The sequence below is a fragment of the Ranitomeya variabilis genome, chromosome 3 (assembly GCF_051348905.1).
Source record: "Ranitomeya variabilis isolate aRanVar5 chromosome 3, aRanVar5.hap1, whole genome shotgun sequence".
Lineage (NCBI taxonomy): Eukaryota > Metazoa > Chordata > Amphibia > Anura > Dendrobatidae > Ranitomeya > Ranitomeya variabilis.
In genome coordinates, this window is record NC_135234.1 from 165,062,066 (window position 1) to 165,079,530 (window position 17,465).

Below are 17,465 nucleotides of genomic sequence, written 5' to 3' on the forward strand. Positions count from 1 at the left end.
ATACACTCAGATTTATTAGACATAAAGGAGGGCCTTTGTTCAACTTGTTATGTAATGGTACTCCTAAACTCATAAAGGCTATGCACTAAGTGCAAATCCTGCTATGCACTAAGTGCAAAACCTGTCAAAAGTTAAAATCAGGGTCATCAATACAGCCTTGTAGGCACCAACTGTTGTGCCTCATTCAGAATATTGTGAACAAAGTGTAGCTGTGGTACTCCCACACTCATAAAAGGTATGCACTTCCTGACAAAAAAATATAAGTATGGTCATGAATACACTCTTGAAGGCACCAACTGGATTGCATCATAAAAATATTTACAAAGTGTAGTTGTGGTACTCCTACACTCATAAAAGCTCTGTACACTGTGCAAAGCATGCCAAAAACTACAAACAGTGTCTTCCATATACCCTTGAAGGCACCAAGTGGAGTGCCTCCTAAAAAAATTAGCAAAGTGTAGTTGTGGTCCTTCTACACTCATAAAGCCTTTGCAAAGCCAGAGAAAAATTATAATCAGGGTCATTCAGTCATCCATACACCCTTGAAGGTAACAACTGGTGGGCCTCATTGAAATATTGAAGTTTAAAAACACTTTATGTGCTGCTGTCATCTGGTGGTGTGGAAAAATCGGGGCTAGTCCAGGTTATGTTAAATTTTTATCAGAGTGAGCCTGTCTATTGACAGCTGAAAGCGCCTGTCTTTTATGACCCCCACGGCAGTACTAAAAACCTGCTCAAAAAAGACAATAGCTCAGGGCAGCACAACATCTCCAAGGCATAGAGGGACAGATTGAGCCTGGTGTCTAGCTTTGAGACCCAATAGTTGAAGGTCACAGAGGAGTTAGGGAGTACACTTGTTTTGTCGGCCAGGCCTTGTTTGACCTAAAAAAACGATCTAAAAAAACGTTTCCCTCTTTGTGAAAAATACTTGATCATCAGGACCTGGACACTGGGAGGGTGGCATGAAGTTGGCCCAGGTCTTTGACAGTATAGCTCTGCCTCTACTGTACCTGGTATGTGTTTAACTTGCCTCTCCTCCTTAGTTGGGTGTTGTGAATTTGGATTCTGGGCTCCCCCGGTGGCCGCTTGTGGAATTGGACTTGTCATCCTCTTTCCTGTTTCACCTGGTTCCATCAGTAGTGGGTGTCGCTATTTAAGCTCATTTCTCTGGTGGTTTCTTGCCGGTCAACAATGTTATCTGATGCCTCTCAGTGCTTGTTCCTGCTTCTAGACTACTACTAGATAAGTTGGACTTTTGTCCATGTTTTGTTTTGCCTATTTGTTCCAGTTCACAGCTGAAGTTTTGTTACTGTGTCTGGAAAGCTCTCGTTGATCAGGGATTGCTACTCTGGCGTTATGAGTTAATGCCAGAGTTTAAGGTAATCTCTGGATGGTGTTTTGTTAGTGTTTTTCTGCTGACCATGAAAGTATACTATCTGTCTTCTGCTATCTAGTAAGCGGACCTCAAATTTGCTAAGACTATTTTCCTGCTGCGTTTGTTGTTTCATCTGAACTCACCGTCATTATATGTGGGGGGCTACTGTCTTCTTTGGAATATTTCTCTAGAGGTGAGCCAGGTCTTATATTTTCCTCTGTTAGCTATTTAGGTCTTAGGCCAGAGCTGGGCATCTAGCGATAAATAGGAAATGCTACCTGGCTATTTCTAGTTGCGCGGCAGGCTTAGTTCATGGTCAGTATAGTTCCATCTTCCGAGAGCTTGTCCCTCTATAGGCTTGCTATGATCTCTGCCTGCAGAGATCATGACAGTTTGACCGGCCGATAAAGTGTTAAAGACCCAGGTTGAGAAAGGAGAGTTATAAGAAGTCTGCTGGTATTTTTTTTTTTTTTTTTTTTTTTCCTCCAGTCTGCCTTGCTGCAGTCTTTTTTCTCTCTCTCCTCCTAATCTCTGTATGGCTCTGTGTGCACCTGACAATAATGGATCTCCAGAGTGTAACTGCGGGTTTGAATAATCTCATCACGAAAGTACAAAATTTACAAGATTTTGTGGTACATGCTCCGGTATCTGAGCCGAGAATTCCTTTGCCGGAGTTCTTCACAGGGAATAGAGCTAGCTTCCAGAATTTCCGAAATAATTGTAAGCTTTATTTGTCCCTGAAGTCTCGTTCAGCTGGAGACCCTGCTCAGCAGGTTAGGATTGTGATTTCCTTGCTCAGGGGTGACCCTCAAGATTGGGCCTTCTCATTGCCAGCAGGGGATCCTGCGTTACGCGATGTGGATGCGTTTTTTCTGGCCTTGGGCTTGCTTTATGAGGAACCTCATTTGGAACTTCAGGCAGAAAAAACTTTGATGGCACTATCTCAGGGGCAAGACGAAGCTGAAGTTTTCTGCCAAAAATTCCGTAAATAGTCTGTTTCCATTGGCACCATTCAGTCTAAGTTTATTTTGTCTGTAACCCTGATTTGCTCTTTGTCATCCATTGCCACGGACGCCTATGTTGACTCTGGCGCCGCTCTGAGTCTTATGGATTGGTCCTTTGCCAATCGTTGTGGTTTTGATTTAGAGCCTTTGGAGACTCTTATTCCTCTGAAGGGAATTGACTCCACCCCATTGGCTAATAATAAACCACAATACTGGACACAAGTAACCATGCGTATCAATCCGGATCACCAGGAGATTATTTGTTTCCTGGTGCTGTATAATTTACATGACGATTTGGTACTGGGATTGCCATGGTTGCAGTCTCACAATCCAGTCTTGGACTGGAGAGCAATGTCTGTGTTGAGCTGGGGATGTAAGGGTATTCATGGGGACTTACCTTTGGTTTCTATTTCGTCGTCCATTCCCTCTGAAGTCCCTGAGTTCCTCTCTGATTATCAAGACGTCTTTGACGAACCCAAGCTTGGGTCGTTACCTCCGCACCGTGAGTGCGATTGTGCCATAGATTTGATACCGGGTTGTAAATATCCCAAGGGTCGTTTGTTTAATCTGTCTGTGCCGGAACATGCTGCTATGCGGGAATATATAAAGGAGTCTTTGGAAAAGGGACATATTCGTCCATCTTCTTCTCCCTTGGGAGCTGGGTTTTTCTTTGTCTCAAAAAAGGACGGCTCTTTGAGACCATGTATTGATTATCGGCTTCTGAATAAGATCACTGTTAAGTATCAATACCCATTGCCATTGCTTACTGATTTGTTTGCTCGTATAGAGGGTGCTAAGTGGTTCTCTAAAATTGATCTTCGTGGGGCGTATAATTTGGTGCGGATCAGGCAGGGGGATGAGTGGAAGACCGCATTTAATACGCCTGAGGGCCACTTTGAGTATTTGGTCATGCCTTTTGGTCTTTCTAATGCCCCTTCAGTTTTCCAGTCTTTTATGCATGATATTTTCCGCGATTTTCTGGATAAATTTATGATAATATATCTGGATGATATTCTAATTTTTTCTGATGACTGGGACTCTCATGTCCAGCAGGTCAGGAGAGTTTTTCAGGTTCTGCGGTCTAATTCTTTATGTGTGAAGGGGTCTAAGTGCGTTTTTGGGGTACAGAAAATTTCCTTTTTGGGGTATATTTTTTCTCCCTCTTCCATTGAGATGGATCCCGTCAAGGTGCAAGCTATTTGTGACTGGACTCAGCCCTCCTCTCTTAAGGGTCTTCAGAGATTTTTGGGCTTTGCCAACTTTTACCGCCGATTTATTGCTGGTTTTTCGGATGTCGTTAAACCACTGACTGATTTGACCAGACAAGGCGCTGATGTTGCTAATTGGTCCCCTCATGCTGTAGAGGCCTTTCAGGAGCTTAAGCGCCGTTTTGCCTCTGCCCCTGTGTTGCGTCAGCCTGATGTGAATCTGCCTTTTCAGGTTGAGGTTGACGCTTCGGAGATCGGAGCTGGGGCAGTGTTGTCGCAGAAAGGTTCCGACTGCTCCGTCATTAGGCCTTGTGCCTTCTTTTCTCGCAAATTTTCGCCCGCAGAGCGGAATTATGATGTTGGGAATCGGGAGCTTTTGGCCATGAAGTGGGCGTTTGAGGAGTGGCGCCATTGGCTCGAGGGGGCTAGGCATCAGGTGGTGGTATTGACTGACCACAAAAATTTGATTTATCTTGAGACTGCCAGACGCCTGAATCCTAGACAGGCGCGCTGGTCTTTATTTTTTTCTCGCTTTAATTTTGTGGTGTCATACCTACCGGGTTCTAAGAATGTTAAGGCAGATGCCCTTTCTAGGAGTTTTGACCCGGACTCTCCTGGTAATTCTGAACCCACAGGTATCCTTAGGGAGGGAGTAATTTTGTCGGCCGTTTCTCCTGATCTGCGGCGGTCCTTGCAAGAGTTTCAGGCGGATAGACCGGATCGTTGTCCGCCTGATAGACTGTTTGTTCCGGATGATTGGACCAGCAGAGTCATCTCTGAGGTACATTCTTCTGCATTGGCAGGTCATCCCGGAATTTTTGGTACCAGGGATTTGGTGGCAAGATCCTTCTGGTGGCCTTCCCTGTCACGAGATGTGCGAGTCTTTGTGCAGTCATGTGACGTTTGTGCTCGGGCCAAGTCTTGTAGTTCTCGGGCTAGCGGACTGCTGTTGCCCTTGCCTATTCCTAAGAGGCCTTGGACACACATCTCGATGGATTTTATTTCAGATCTGCCTGTTTCCCAGAAGATGTCTGTCATCTGGGTGGTCTGTGACCGTTTCTCTAAAATGGTCCATTTGGTTCCTCTGCCCAAGTTGCCTTCTTCTTCTGAGTTGGTTCCTCTGTTTTTTCAGAATGTTGTCCGATTGCACGGTATTCCTGAGAATATTGTTTCTGACAGAGGTACCCAATTTGTGTCTAGATTTTGGCGGGCATTCTGTGCTAGGATGGGCATAGATTTGTCTTTTTCATCTGCTTTTCACCCTCAGACTAATGGCCAGACCGAGCGGACTAATCAGACCCTGGAGACATATCTGAGGTGTTTTGTCTCTGCTGACCAGGATGATTGGGTTGCTTTTTTGCCATTGGCAGAGTTCGCCCTCAATAATCGGGCCAGCTCTTCCACCTTGGTGTCCCCGTTTTTCTGTAATTCGGGGTTTCACCCTCGATTTTCCTCCGGTCAGGTGGAATCCTCGGATTGTCCTGGAGTGGATGCGGTGGTGGAGAGATTGCATCACATCTGGGGGCAGGTTATGGACAATTTGAAGTTGTCCCAGGAGAAGACTCAGCGTTTTGCCAACCGTCATCGTCGTGTTGGTTCTCGGCTTTGTGTTGGAGATTTGGTGTGGTTGTCTTCTCGTTTTGTCCCTATGAGGGTCTCTTCTCCTAAGTTTAAGCCTCGGTTCATCGGCCCTTATAGAATATTGGAGATTCTTAATCCTGTTTCTTTCCGTTTGGACCTCCCTGCGTCCTTTTCCATTCATAACGTTTTTCATCGGTCGTTATTGCGCAGGTATGAGGTACCTGTGGTACCTTCAGTTGAGCCTCCTGCTCCGGTGTTGGTTGAGGGTGAGTTGGAGTACGTTGTGGAGAAAATTTTGGACTCTCGTGTTTCCAGACGGAGACTCCAGTATCTGGTCAACTGGAAGGGTTACGGCCAGGAGGATAATTCGTGGGTCAATGCATCTGATGTTCATGCTTCTGATCTTGTTCGTGCCTTCCATAGGGCTCATCCTGGTCGCCCTGGTGGATCTGGTGAGGGTTCGGTGCCCCCTCCTTGAGGGGGGGGTACTGTTGTGAATTTGGATTCTGGGCTCCCCCGGTGGCCGCTTGTGGAATTGGACTTGTCATCCTCTTTCCTGTTTCACCTGGTTCCATCAGTAGTGGGTGTCGCTATTTAAGCTCATTTCTCTGGTGGTTTCTTGCCGGTCAACAATGTTATCTGATGCCTCTCAGTGCTTGTTCCTGCTTCTAGACTACTACTAGATAAGTTGGACTTTTGTCCATGTTTTGTTTTGCCTATTTGTTCCAGTTCACAGCTGAAGTTTTGTTACTGTGTCTGGAAAGCTCTCGTTGATCAGGGATTGCTACTCTGGCGTTATGAGTTAATGCCAGAGTTTAAGGTAATCTCTGGATGGTGTTTTGTTAGTGTTTTTCTGCTGACCATGAAAGTATACTATCTGTCTTCTGCTATCTAGTAAGCGGACCTCAAATTTGCTAAGACTATTTTCCTGCTGCGTTTGTTGTTTCATCTGAACTCACCGTCATTATATGTGGGGGGCTACTGTCTTCTTTGGAATATTTCTCTAGAGGTGAGCCAGGTCTTATATTTTCCTCTGTTAGCTATTTAGGTCTTAGGCCAGAGCTGGGCATCTAGCGATAAATAGGAAATGCTACCTGGCTATTTCTAGTTGCGCGGCAGGCTTAGTTCATGGTCAGTATAGTTCCATCTTCCGAGAGCTTGTCCCTCTATAGGCTTGCTATGATCTCTGCCTGCAGAGATCATGACAGTTGGGTAAGGAAGCTTGCCCCCTGCTGCTAGCATTGGCTGATGGGATTTTTTTCAACATACTTTCGACAATGGCTGTCTGGTTTAGCACCATTTTAATAGACCTCTCCACCACAGGAAGGAGGGATGTAAGGTTCTCCTTACAGTGTGGGTTTAGCAGGGTAAAGAACCAGTTCTCTTTTATGGCCATATGTGCCAAGCTCCGTACAACCAACACTTCCCTGTCTCCATCATGATGATTAATCTCTATCTCCTCTTCCTCTTTCTCCTTCTCTTCCTCCTCATTCCCCTCCTTAGCCCATCCACATAGGAGAGGCAGGAAGAAGCTTGTGTGGGTACTATCATCTGTTGCACTAACAAAAAGATCCTGTTTCTCCTCCTCAGCCTCCACCTCCTCATTGTTAACCAATTTTGTGCTGAGCAGTTGAGATGAGGCTGGGCTGTGTAATATCTCCCTGTCTCATGTCTTCCTCGAACTACACCTGGTACACATGCAAAGCTTCAGCTTTTATTGTGATCAGTGACTGTTTAAATAGGCACAAAAGAGAAATTGTTGCCCTGATTATGGCTCATCATCTTTGTGGAGTCCTTAAAGCCTTGGAGAACTGCACAAATGTAAGACATCCATGCCGACTTCAGTTATTATGTGCGGAGGCTTCCCAGAATACTGACATGCATGTTGGAGCTGGTATTTGACAACTGGTCTCTGCTGCTGACAAAGCCTTCCCAGCAAGTGCATTGTGGAGTTCCACTGGGTGGTGATACCACATACCAGTCGGCAGTCAGTGAGCCGGCACTTGCTTGCACTGCTGCAGCACTGCCACTGTGGAAGCAGCTGTAGTCAACTTGCTGAAATAGGCTCTAATGCAACGTACCTTGACCAGAAGCTCTGGCAAATCTGGGAAGGTTTTTAGAAAACGCTGAGCCACCAATTTCAACAAGTAGGCCAAGCATGGCACTTATGTAAACTTGCCAAGCTTCACAGCCACCACCAGGTTATGGTCATTGTCACCCACAACCATGCCTGGTTGGAGGTTCAGCAGCGAGAGCAACAGATTTGCAGCTTCCAGATTTTGGCTGATGTAGACAACGTGCTTGGAGATACTAAATCAGAGATGTAGGATGAGGAGTAGCAGAAGGGGGTGCAGGAACTGCTGTAGCGTGTGGAGGAAACCCTGGTCAAAGTGGGGCCAGCAATCCTCGGCGTTGGTAACACATGTGTCGTGCCAGGGTGAGACTCAGCCCAAGCCTCCACAATGTTCACCCAGTGTAACATCAGGTAAATGTAGTAGCGTAGAAAACTGTGGAGCAAACACAAGTGCAATAGGGTCTTAACTGGTAAAAACGGTTAGAAACCAATGGGGTGCCAACTCACCTAATGGGGTTGAAAAATAGCAACATGGACAACAACAAGGTAGTTGCTTCAGTTGACACTTTTTCATCTGAAGCAACTACCATCCATGGCAGTTTCAATTCAACAACTGTCAGTGTCAGCTCCTCTCACTCTCTACCTGATAAAACTTCTGTTTCCTTGATTGAACTATCTGATACCAGCCTCAAAAGCTTTACTGCTCCGTTGGTTGACATCTCTGATGTCAGCCCCAATTTCAGGTCTGCTTCAACAAAAGATACCATTATATTTGAAAACACCTCTGCGGGGATCATGTCTCTGTTGCTTTTTAATCCCTAGCCCTGTCTCCCAAGAAATATTGAATCCATCAATACTTCTCAACAAAACCCAGAAAAAGTAAAAATCCTATGGAGGATCTAGTTAAACTCCAATGATTGAGGCATCTCTTTCACCCCAATATTAATTATTAATCTATTTTCATTAAAGACAACCATATCTGCACATAAACTTTTTTTTAAGAAAGTGGATGTCAACAGCTATATCCATTTTAATAGCGGCCATCGCTCCAAATGGTTTGAGAATATTTCCGGAAACCAATTTAGAAAAATAAAGAAAAACTGTTCATTAGACTAAGATTTTACTGACCAGGCCCACATTGAACAGAAAGTTCTTGTCACACAGGCTTATAACAATGTAAAAAATTGCGAACAGGGAAACCTTCTTAAGGCCGGGTCACACTAGCGATGAATACGGACGAGTGGTATGCGATAAAACATTGCATAGCACTCGGACTAGTATTCATCTATGGGGCAGCTCACATCACTGTTTTTTTGCTCGGCCGTATTATACGTGCAAGTGAAATCACAGCATGCTGCGATTGTCACTGACACTCAGCCTATGGGTGCGAGTGAGACAACGCACATCACTCGGATATCATCCGAGTGATGTGCATAATGCGCTGACCCTGGCAGTCGAGGAGATGGAGAAATTCATTTCTCCACCTCCTCCACAGCTGTGCTCCAAACCTCTCTGTGCGAGAGACTCGGAGCACAGATGCATGACACTCAGCTCCCGCTCACAGCAGAGCAGGAGCCGAGGGTCATTAGCATATCACATCTGATGCTCTAGCATTGGATGCCATATGCTCGTCTGACCCCGGCCTAACAAAAATATCAGCAGGAGGTTGATACTTATCATAAATTCAATTTTATCACTACTTTTAATAGCCATCACAGAGACATATGAAAGATCCTACAAGATCATTGGCATATATTGTTAAATGATCCTTCACTGGAAAAATACTCCCCAGAAATCCACCCTTGACCTTTCGCATGGACCCCTCCTTTAAAAATGTGTAAGCACCTAGTAGGTTGAAAGTTGATTGTATCAACTCATCTAGGGAGAGCAGCACACTCAATAAAAATGATAAAAGTAATAAAATCACCTTTGCTGTTTTTCCATCTACCATAGTCTTTCTAAATTTACTCTGCATTCTACAGGCGAAATATTCCCTTCAAAAAGTTCTATGCTATGCAGTTCTAGTTTTGTCATTTAAGTTATCATCTGTTCCTGTCACAAATTATATGTAGGCAGAACCATTCAGCCCCTTCCAAAAAGACTTAATTCCCATCTATCCAAAATTTTGAAGGGTTTCCTCAAACATGGTGTTTCACGCCACTGCATTACACTGTGTTCCAAATTATTATGCAAATAATATTTCCTCATATTTTCTCTAAATTACCTATCTGAATTGCAGTCATTGTTGTTTTCCAGTCATCTACTATTCTAGTATAATTGCAATGTTTTGGAACAAACTGCCTATGAAAACAGTATCTTTTTAAAAAAAATAAACACTCAAAATGCATGTTCCAAATTATTATGCACAGCAGAGTTTTCAACCTTTTTTTTTCATTTTGAACAAAAAAATGGTCAATTGTGAAGTTATAAGCATTATCAGCTTATTACAAACCGTTTTCAAGTGAAAGCTTTATTCTAGGTGATGTTACATTTGCACATAGAACCCCTTGTTCAAAAGAAGCTTCTGAACTCTCTCGTCCATTGAATTTGTCAGTTTTTGGATGGTTTCTGCTTCAATTGTTTTGCATGTGGACAGAATACCCTCCCAGAGCTGTTGCTTAGATGTGAACTGCCATCATAGACACTCCTTTTGATGATGCTCCAGAGGTTCTCAATGGGGTTGAGGTCAGGGGAAGATGGTGGCCACACCATAAGTTTGTCCTCCTTTATGCCCATAGCAGCCAGAGATGCAGATGTGGTTTTTGCAGCATGAGACGGTGCATTATCATGCATGAAAATGATCTTGCTGCAGAAAGCACGGTTCTTCCTCTTGAACCATGGCAGGAAGTGTTGTTTTAGAAACTCTACATAGATTATGGAGTTCATCTTTACCCCTTCAGGGATCATAAAGGGGCCGACAATCTCTCTCCCCATGATTCCATCCCAAAACATTACTCCTAGTGTTGAGCGATACCGTCCGATACTTGAAAGTATCGGTATCGGATAGTATCAGCCGATACCCGAAAAGTATCGGATATCGCCGATACCGATACCCGATACCAATACAAGTCAATGGGACACCAAGTATCGGAAGGTATCCTGATGGTTCCCAGGGTCTGAAGGAGAGGAAACTCTCCTTCAGGCCCTGGGATCCATATTACTGTGTAAAATAAAGAATTAAAATAAAAAATATTGATATACTCACCTTTCCGGAGGCCCCTGGACATTACCGCTGTTAACCGGCAGCCTTCTTTGCTTAAAATGAGCGCGTTTAGGGCCTTCCATGACGTCACGGCTTCTGATTGGTCGTGTGGCGGTCACATGAGCGGCACGCGACCAATCAGAAGCCGTGACATCATGGAAGGCCCTAAACGCGCTCATTTTAAGCAAAGAAGGCTGCCGGTTACCAGCGGTGATGTCCAGGGGCCTCCGGAGAGGTGAGTATATCAATATTTTTTATTTTAATTCTTTATTTTACACAGTAATATGGATCCGATACCGATTCCCGATACCACAAAAGTATCGGATCTCGGTATCGGAATTCCGATACCGCAAGTATCGGCCGATACCCGATACTTGCGGTATCGGAATGCTCAACACTAATTACTCCACCTCCTCCTTGTTGGCGCCTTAGCCATGTTTTCATGGGGTGTCCATCAACCAGCCATCCTCCACTCCATCCATCTGGACCATCGAGCATTGCACGGCACTCATCGGTGAACAAAACAGTTTGGAAGTCAGTCTTCATGTATCGTTTGGCCCACTGGAGCCGTTTCTGCTTGTGTGCAGTGGATAGAGGTGGTTGACAGGATGGCTTACGCACAGCTGCAAACCTCTGAAGGACCCTGCATCTCGTTGTTCTGGGGATGTTGGAGGCACCAGCAGCTTCAAAAACTTGTCTGCTGCTATGACAAGGCATTTTTGCAGCTGCTCTTTTAAACTTACGCAATTGCCTGTTGGAAAGAGTCCTCAATTTTTCCTTATCAGCACGCACACATGTGTGCTGGGAATCAGCTACATACTTCTTGATTGTGCGATGATCACGATGAAGTGTCTTAGCAATGTTGAGTCATGCCTTGACCTAAATACTCCACAATTTGTTGCTTCTCAGCAGCCGACACATCCTTTTTCTTTCCCATTTTGGCCAAAAATGTAGGCTGCTTAATAATGTGGAACAGCCTTCTTAAGTAGTCTTGCCTTTATTTGGACACACCTGCCCAACTAATTTGCACAGGTATCTGCAATTGCTTTCAGTGATATAAAGAGCCCTGACACACATCACCATCAATGAGTTTAAATGACAAACAAAAAAATTCTAACCTTATCACTCCTAAACTCTTTGTGCATAATAATTTGGAACACAGTGTATTAAGCAAAATAAAGAGTACAAACAACTTTTTTTGCCATAGAACAAATTCCCCCGTATTCTCATAATAGAATACAGCAGTTAAACCGAAAAGAGATTCTTTGATTTATAAGCTAAACACCCTTGTTCCCAATAGGTTAAATGAGATTACCGATGTCTTTTTATGAACAACCAATTAATTTTGAAGTATTTTGTTTTAAAGGGAGTCTGTCACCCCCAAAATCGTATATGAGCTGCGGCCTCCGGCATCAGGGGCTTATCTACAGCATTATGTAATGCTGTAGATAAGCCCCCGATGTAACCTGAAAGATGAGAAATAAAGGTTATATTATACTCACCCAGGGGTGGTCCCGCTGCGGTCCGGATCCGATGGGCGTCGCTGTCCGGTCCAGCGCCTCCTATCTTCATACAATGACATCCTCTTCTTGCCGCAGCTCCTGCGCAGGCATACTTTATCTGCCCTGTTGAGGGAAGAGCAAAGTACTGCACTGCGCAGGTGCCGGGAAAGGTCAGAGAGGCCCGGCGCCTGATGCCGGTGGCCACAGCTCATATACGATTTTGGGGGTGACAGATTCCCTTTAAGAGTTTCTTACTAACGTGACCATGATTTTTCCGGTTTTCCTTCCATCACACTCACTAGTTGTTAATCAGCTACTCTCCCGTTTGTTATTTCCCTTCTCCCTCCTTCTTCCAACTCATTTCATCTCCCAGATAGAAACTTCACTTCAACGACGGCATGACATGTATGACATGTCAGTTCAGCTCCAGCATGCTATACTGCAGAACTCCTATGATCGCGTCCTTGGCATATGTGACCTGTGTGCATATATATCTCTATCCCATCATTTACCTCCTCCTGGTTTCCCCTTCCTCACTTTCACAATCCACTCCTCATTCACTGAATACTCTGCATTAATGTTTCTTTCAGCGACAATTACCCACTCCACTGGTAAATTCCTACCTTTCCTTGTAATCACCTTTCCATTTGGTGGCCCCTCCCACTAATTCAATGTGTTCTGCTTTAGCTTCAGAACATAGGTTCTAGGCACGGAGCACAATAAATTAAAGACACACAGTAATTTTAAAAATATTTTAATGGTCAACTTTTCAACTTTTATTCAGTTTTATATTTACTACTTCATCATCAAAATTGCATTTTATTTATATGATTCTTCATTCTGCACCTTTGCTGTTATTATTCACTTCATTCTAAGTGTTATTATGATTGAACTTTAACCTGACATGTGCTCGGTTTGGCATTTTTTTGCTTTTTTTTCCTAAAACACCGCCTATTTAAACAGTATTGATCTCACTTGACACACATAAGGTTTTTGTCCAGATGAAAAGGTCCTGTGTAACCTTGAAATGGGAAGGTCAACTCTGACACATGGTAAAGTTTTTAATATTAGACAGTGTAGGACCATCCTGAACAGGGTCACCTTGCCAACGGTGGGGTGGCTTTTATGCTATTTTTTATCATTATTAGTGTTACTAGGAACCCTATGTTATTTTAATGCACTTTTGCTTTTTTACTTACTTAGTTACAGCAGGGTGTATTTTTGTTTATTGTAGCTTTTGGATGCTTTATGGCCAATGTGAACATGCATTTATGTACTGCATATATACCAAATTAAACCAAGCAAAATATTTGCGTGGTTTAAAACACAAGTAAAAGAAATAATAATTCTGTGAAGGAAATCTTAACCCCTTTCTGACATCCGACGTACTACAGTTGGGATTGGGGTTAGGGTTGGGATTAGGGTTAGGGGTGTGTCAGGGTTAGGGGTGTGGTTAGGGTTATGGTTAGGGTTGGGATTCGAGGTGTGTTGGGATTATGGGTGTGTTGGGCTTAGAGTTGTGGTTAGGGTTGGGATTAGGGTTGGGGGGTGTTCTGGTTAGAGGTGTGGTTAGGGTTAAGGTTAGGGTTGGCATTATGGTTAGGGGTGTGTTGGGGTTAGGGTTGGAGTTAGAATTGGGGGGTTTCCACTGTTTAGACACATCAGGGTCTCTCCAAACGAGACATGGCATCCGATCTCAATTCCAGCCAATTCGGCTTTGAAAAAGTCAAACGGTGCTCCTTCCCTTCCGAGCTCTGCCGTGCACCCAAACAGTGGTTTCCCCCACATATGGGGTAACAGCGTACTCAGGACAAATTGCACAACAACCTTTGGGGTATAAAGTCTCCAGATACCCTTAGGAAAATTAAAAAATGCGGGCTAAATTATAATTTTTGTAAAAAAAAATGATGTTTTATTTTCACGGCTCTACATTATACACTTCTGTGAAACAATTGGGGGGTTCAAAGTGCTCACCACACATGTAGATAAGTTCCTTTGGTGGTCTAGTTTCCAAAATGGGGTAACTTGTTTGGGTTTCCACTGTTTAGGCACATCAGGGACTCTCCAAACGTGACATGGCATCTGATCTCAATTCCAGCCAATTCTGCATTGAAAAAGTCAAACGGCGCTCCTTCCCTTCCAAGCTCTGTCATGCGCCCAAGCAGTGATTTACTCCCACATATGGGGTATCAGCATACTCAGGACAAATGGCACAACTTTTGGAGTCCAATTTCTCCAGTTACCCTTGGTAAAATAAAACAAATTGAATCTGAAGTAAATTTTTGGTGAAAAAAGGTTAAATGTTCATTTTTTTTACACATTCCAAAAATTCCTGTGTAGCACCTGAAGGGTTAATACACTTCTTGAATGTGGTTTTGAGCACCTTGAGCGGTACAGTTTTTAGAATGGTGTCGCTTTTGGGTAGTTTCTATCATATAGACCCCTCAAAGTGACTTCAAATGTGATGTGGTCCTTTAAAAAAATGGTGTTGTAAAAATGAGAAATCGCTGGTCAACTTTTAACCCTTATAACTCCCTAACCAAAAAATTTTGGTTCCAAAGTTGTGCTGATGTAAAGTAGATATGTGGGAAATGTTACTTATTAAGTATTTTGTGTGACATATCTCTGTGATTTAAGGGCATGAAAATTCAAGGTTAGAAAATTGCAAAATTTTCAAAATTTTCGCCGAATTTCCATTTTTTTTTACAAATAAATGCAAGTCATATCAAAGAAATTTTACCACTACCATGAAGTACAATATGTCATGAGAAAACAGAATCACCAGGATCCGTTGAAGCATTCCAGAGTTATAACCTCATAAAGGGACAGTGGTCAGAATTGTAAAAATTGGCCTGGTCATTAACATGCAAATCACCCTTGGGGGTAAAAGGGTTAAGAAGCACTTAGGTATTTACCTGACATATTTTTTTTTACATTTCTTTACATTTATCATTAAATAATAAAGCTGTAGTACCTTTTCTGAACTCCAAATGTATGACTAAAGTGACTGGTACAATCCTTTTCCAGCTCCAGTGGCAGGTCTTGCTTCCTTTCTCTATAGCTGGCTCCCTCTGTGCTACTTCATGATGGACTATTCTAGTATCCTGGAAAGCATCGTTGATGTCATCACCCACAGTCATTTAAGGTTGGCTCAGGTTCTAATAGAAAGTATTGTTCTTAGCTATCACATGTTTGTTAGGAGTTTGCTTCTTCTTCAACTTGTTTTAGCTTCAGCAAGGTATCTAATGATCACCTCTGGTTCTCCTGCCTTCCATTCTGCTATCAGTGTTATTCCCAAACTCAGTCCAACTATGTATAATCTACACGCACCATTCTGCAATTAAAGTTCCAGATAATTAACTTTTTACAAATGTTCTTTGTGTTCTATTTACCTTACCTATTCATATGCAAGGAAATTATCAATTTTCCAATATATTTCTGCTATGTATACATGTACCACATCTCTGTCAGCAATTTACTAGCTTGCCAATACTTCTCTGCTATCCTACGGTTCTCTATACCCCGCTACATGTTCCTGAATACATACGTCTGCTATTAACCATATATTTGTTAGAAGTTCCTGATTACATATGTCTCTGCTATTAACCATATCTATGTTACAATTCCAGATTGCCTATACATCTACTGCTCCTGTGTGCATCTGCACACTTGGCTCTACTTCATCTGGAGCTTATTGTTACACTTGCGTGGCTGTTGTCCTGTATACCAGCTGTCCTAGTCTTTGCTGATTGATATGCCGTCAATCAAGACCTGCTGTCCTGCTTCATCGCTTGCAGTCTTTGATGCTCACCCTGACCTTCCGCTTAGAGCATCCACCTCATCAGGTAAGCTCATGACCATGATAAATGCACAGGAGTGTGATGCTGGACACTGTGTGGATGTTATAGGATGCATTATTCACAGGAAGCAGTGCAGGAGGATGATGATCACAAAAAGAGAGGAGGCACCGAAACAAGCCCAAAGATGCCCATCAGACCGGACCGCCCTTTAGGTGAATATAACAAAATGCCTTTTTTTTGTCTTGCAGGCCGGATTGGGGGCACATATTCAGCATATTAGAATTGTCAAGACTCGGATGTTGGGTGACCTGGGACCAGAGGATCCTTCCCTGTCACTAACACCAGGGGCACCCTAGCTCGCCCTGTTCTCTGGATTACTTCTGATGGTGAAGATGCCGGGGCCATGTACCTTGCCTTATCTCCTGAATCCACCCTCTGTCTGTTCCCTTACCCCATCCAAGGAAGAGGGGAGCAGCTGTTCACCGCAGCACACCAATCTGACAAACAAAGCAACAGGGGCAATGGAAAAAATTCCAGGCACACAAATATTCACTCACATAAAACAGAGGATTGCATCGGGGAATGGAGGATGGGGAAAAACTAAAGTAGGAGAAGAAAAGGGAATTATCACACTTACTAACCCAAGCAACAGTTACTGATAAACCCACCAAACGCCTTCTCATATGACCACCAAGCAACTATCCTCCCAGCCATGCAGCATAAGCTAGCTCTGACGATGTGTGTCAGACAGGACCCAGATTATATAGGGAATATAAGTGGCTAACCATGCTCAGCTGAGAGTCTGGACTCCCAGAGCTCCCAACATAACCGATTATCCCTTGTACTGCCAAAAGAAATTTACACCATTTAAAAAGAAGGTGAAGTGCTTCTTTTCAGCGCAGGAGTAGGAGCAATCAGGCGCTGTGGTTTTCTGGCTTCTCTCTGTCTCAGTAACCCCGTGATGGAAAATCCACATAAAATATGTTATGGTCTGAACATACCCTAAAGCTTTTTTGCCTTAAATTCTGTGACAATTCTACTTTGAAGTGACGATGGCGAACTCACTGTACAATATAATCTATATGTTACTTTCCACAGTATGTGCTTCAGTGAAATTGAGTATTTTTAGAAACTGACTACACTAGATTTACTGTATTGGATTTCATTACGCATATTCCAATATTAAAGCGTATAAATATTCACTTTTTCAGCATGAAAATGAGCTAGTGTCTGTAAATCAAAACCAATAAAATCATTATCCTTAAAACAAGATGATTGGCCGAGTTTCTATACACTGAATTGCATATTTAAATCCTGTCATCTAATTGCTTAACATTCAAACATTTCTTTTTTCGCTTATATTTAGTGTCTGTTTTTCATTTTCTATGAACTTCTTTGCCCTTAATATAGTAGGAAAACAAATACATCTGGCAAATTGAATGTAATCGTCAAGCCTCTGTAAATTTTACAATTTAGCTTTTCATTGGCTTTAAGGGGAATAATTTAGTTTGTTTTCTTTGCAATTTATTCACTTCACATAGTAACGTTTTATTGTTACATCTAATTTAACTAGATGTTTAATGTATTTTTATGTGTTTCTGAAATGAATTATGTTTCTCACCGATTCTCAGAAACAAGGCAATATTTTGTTCTAATTGTAAAGTGTTTACTATGGTTTTTAGACAATGTGTGTGCAACAATCTAATTGGGAATTAAGGC

At 43.0% G+C, this 17,465-nt stretch overlaps 1 protein-coding gene across 3 annotated transcripts in view; it reads left to right on the forward strand.

Moving 5' to 3' along the window:
• LOC143815531 (uncharacterized) overlaps positions 1 to 17,001 on the forward strand; it is a 176,344-nt gene extending 159,343 nt beyond the window's left edge. For all 3 annotated transcript variants that reach the window (XR_013223767.1, XR_013223766.1, XM_077294821.1), the window contains 3 exons: positions 14,974 to 15,091; positions 15,576 to 15,791; positions 15,995 to 17,001. Coding sequence is in view for 1 of the 3 variants with exons in the window: in XM_077294821.1 (XP_077150936.1) it covers positions 14,974 to 15,091; positions 15,576 to 15,699 (242 nt within the window). In the remaining 2 variants the exon portion in view is untranslated. The remainder of the gene's footprint in view (positions 1 to 14,973; positions 15,092 to 15,575; positions 15,792 to 15,994) is intronic.
• The last annotated feature ends 464 nt before the right edge of the window (positions 17,002 to 17,465 follow it).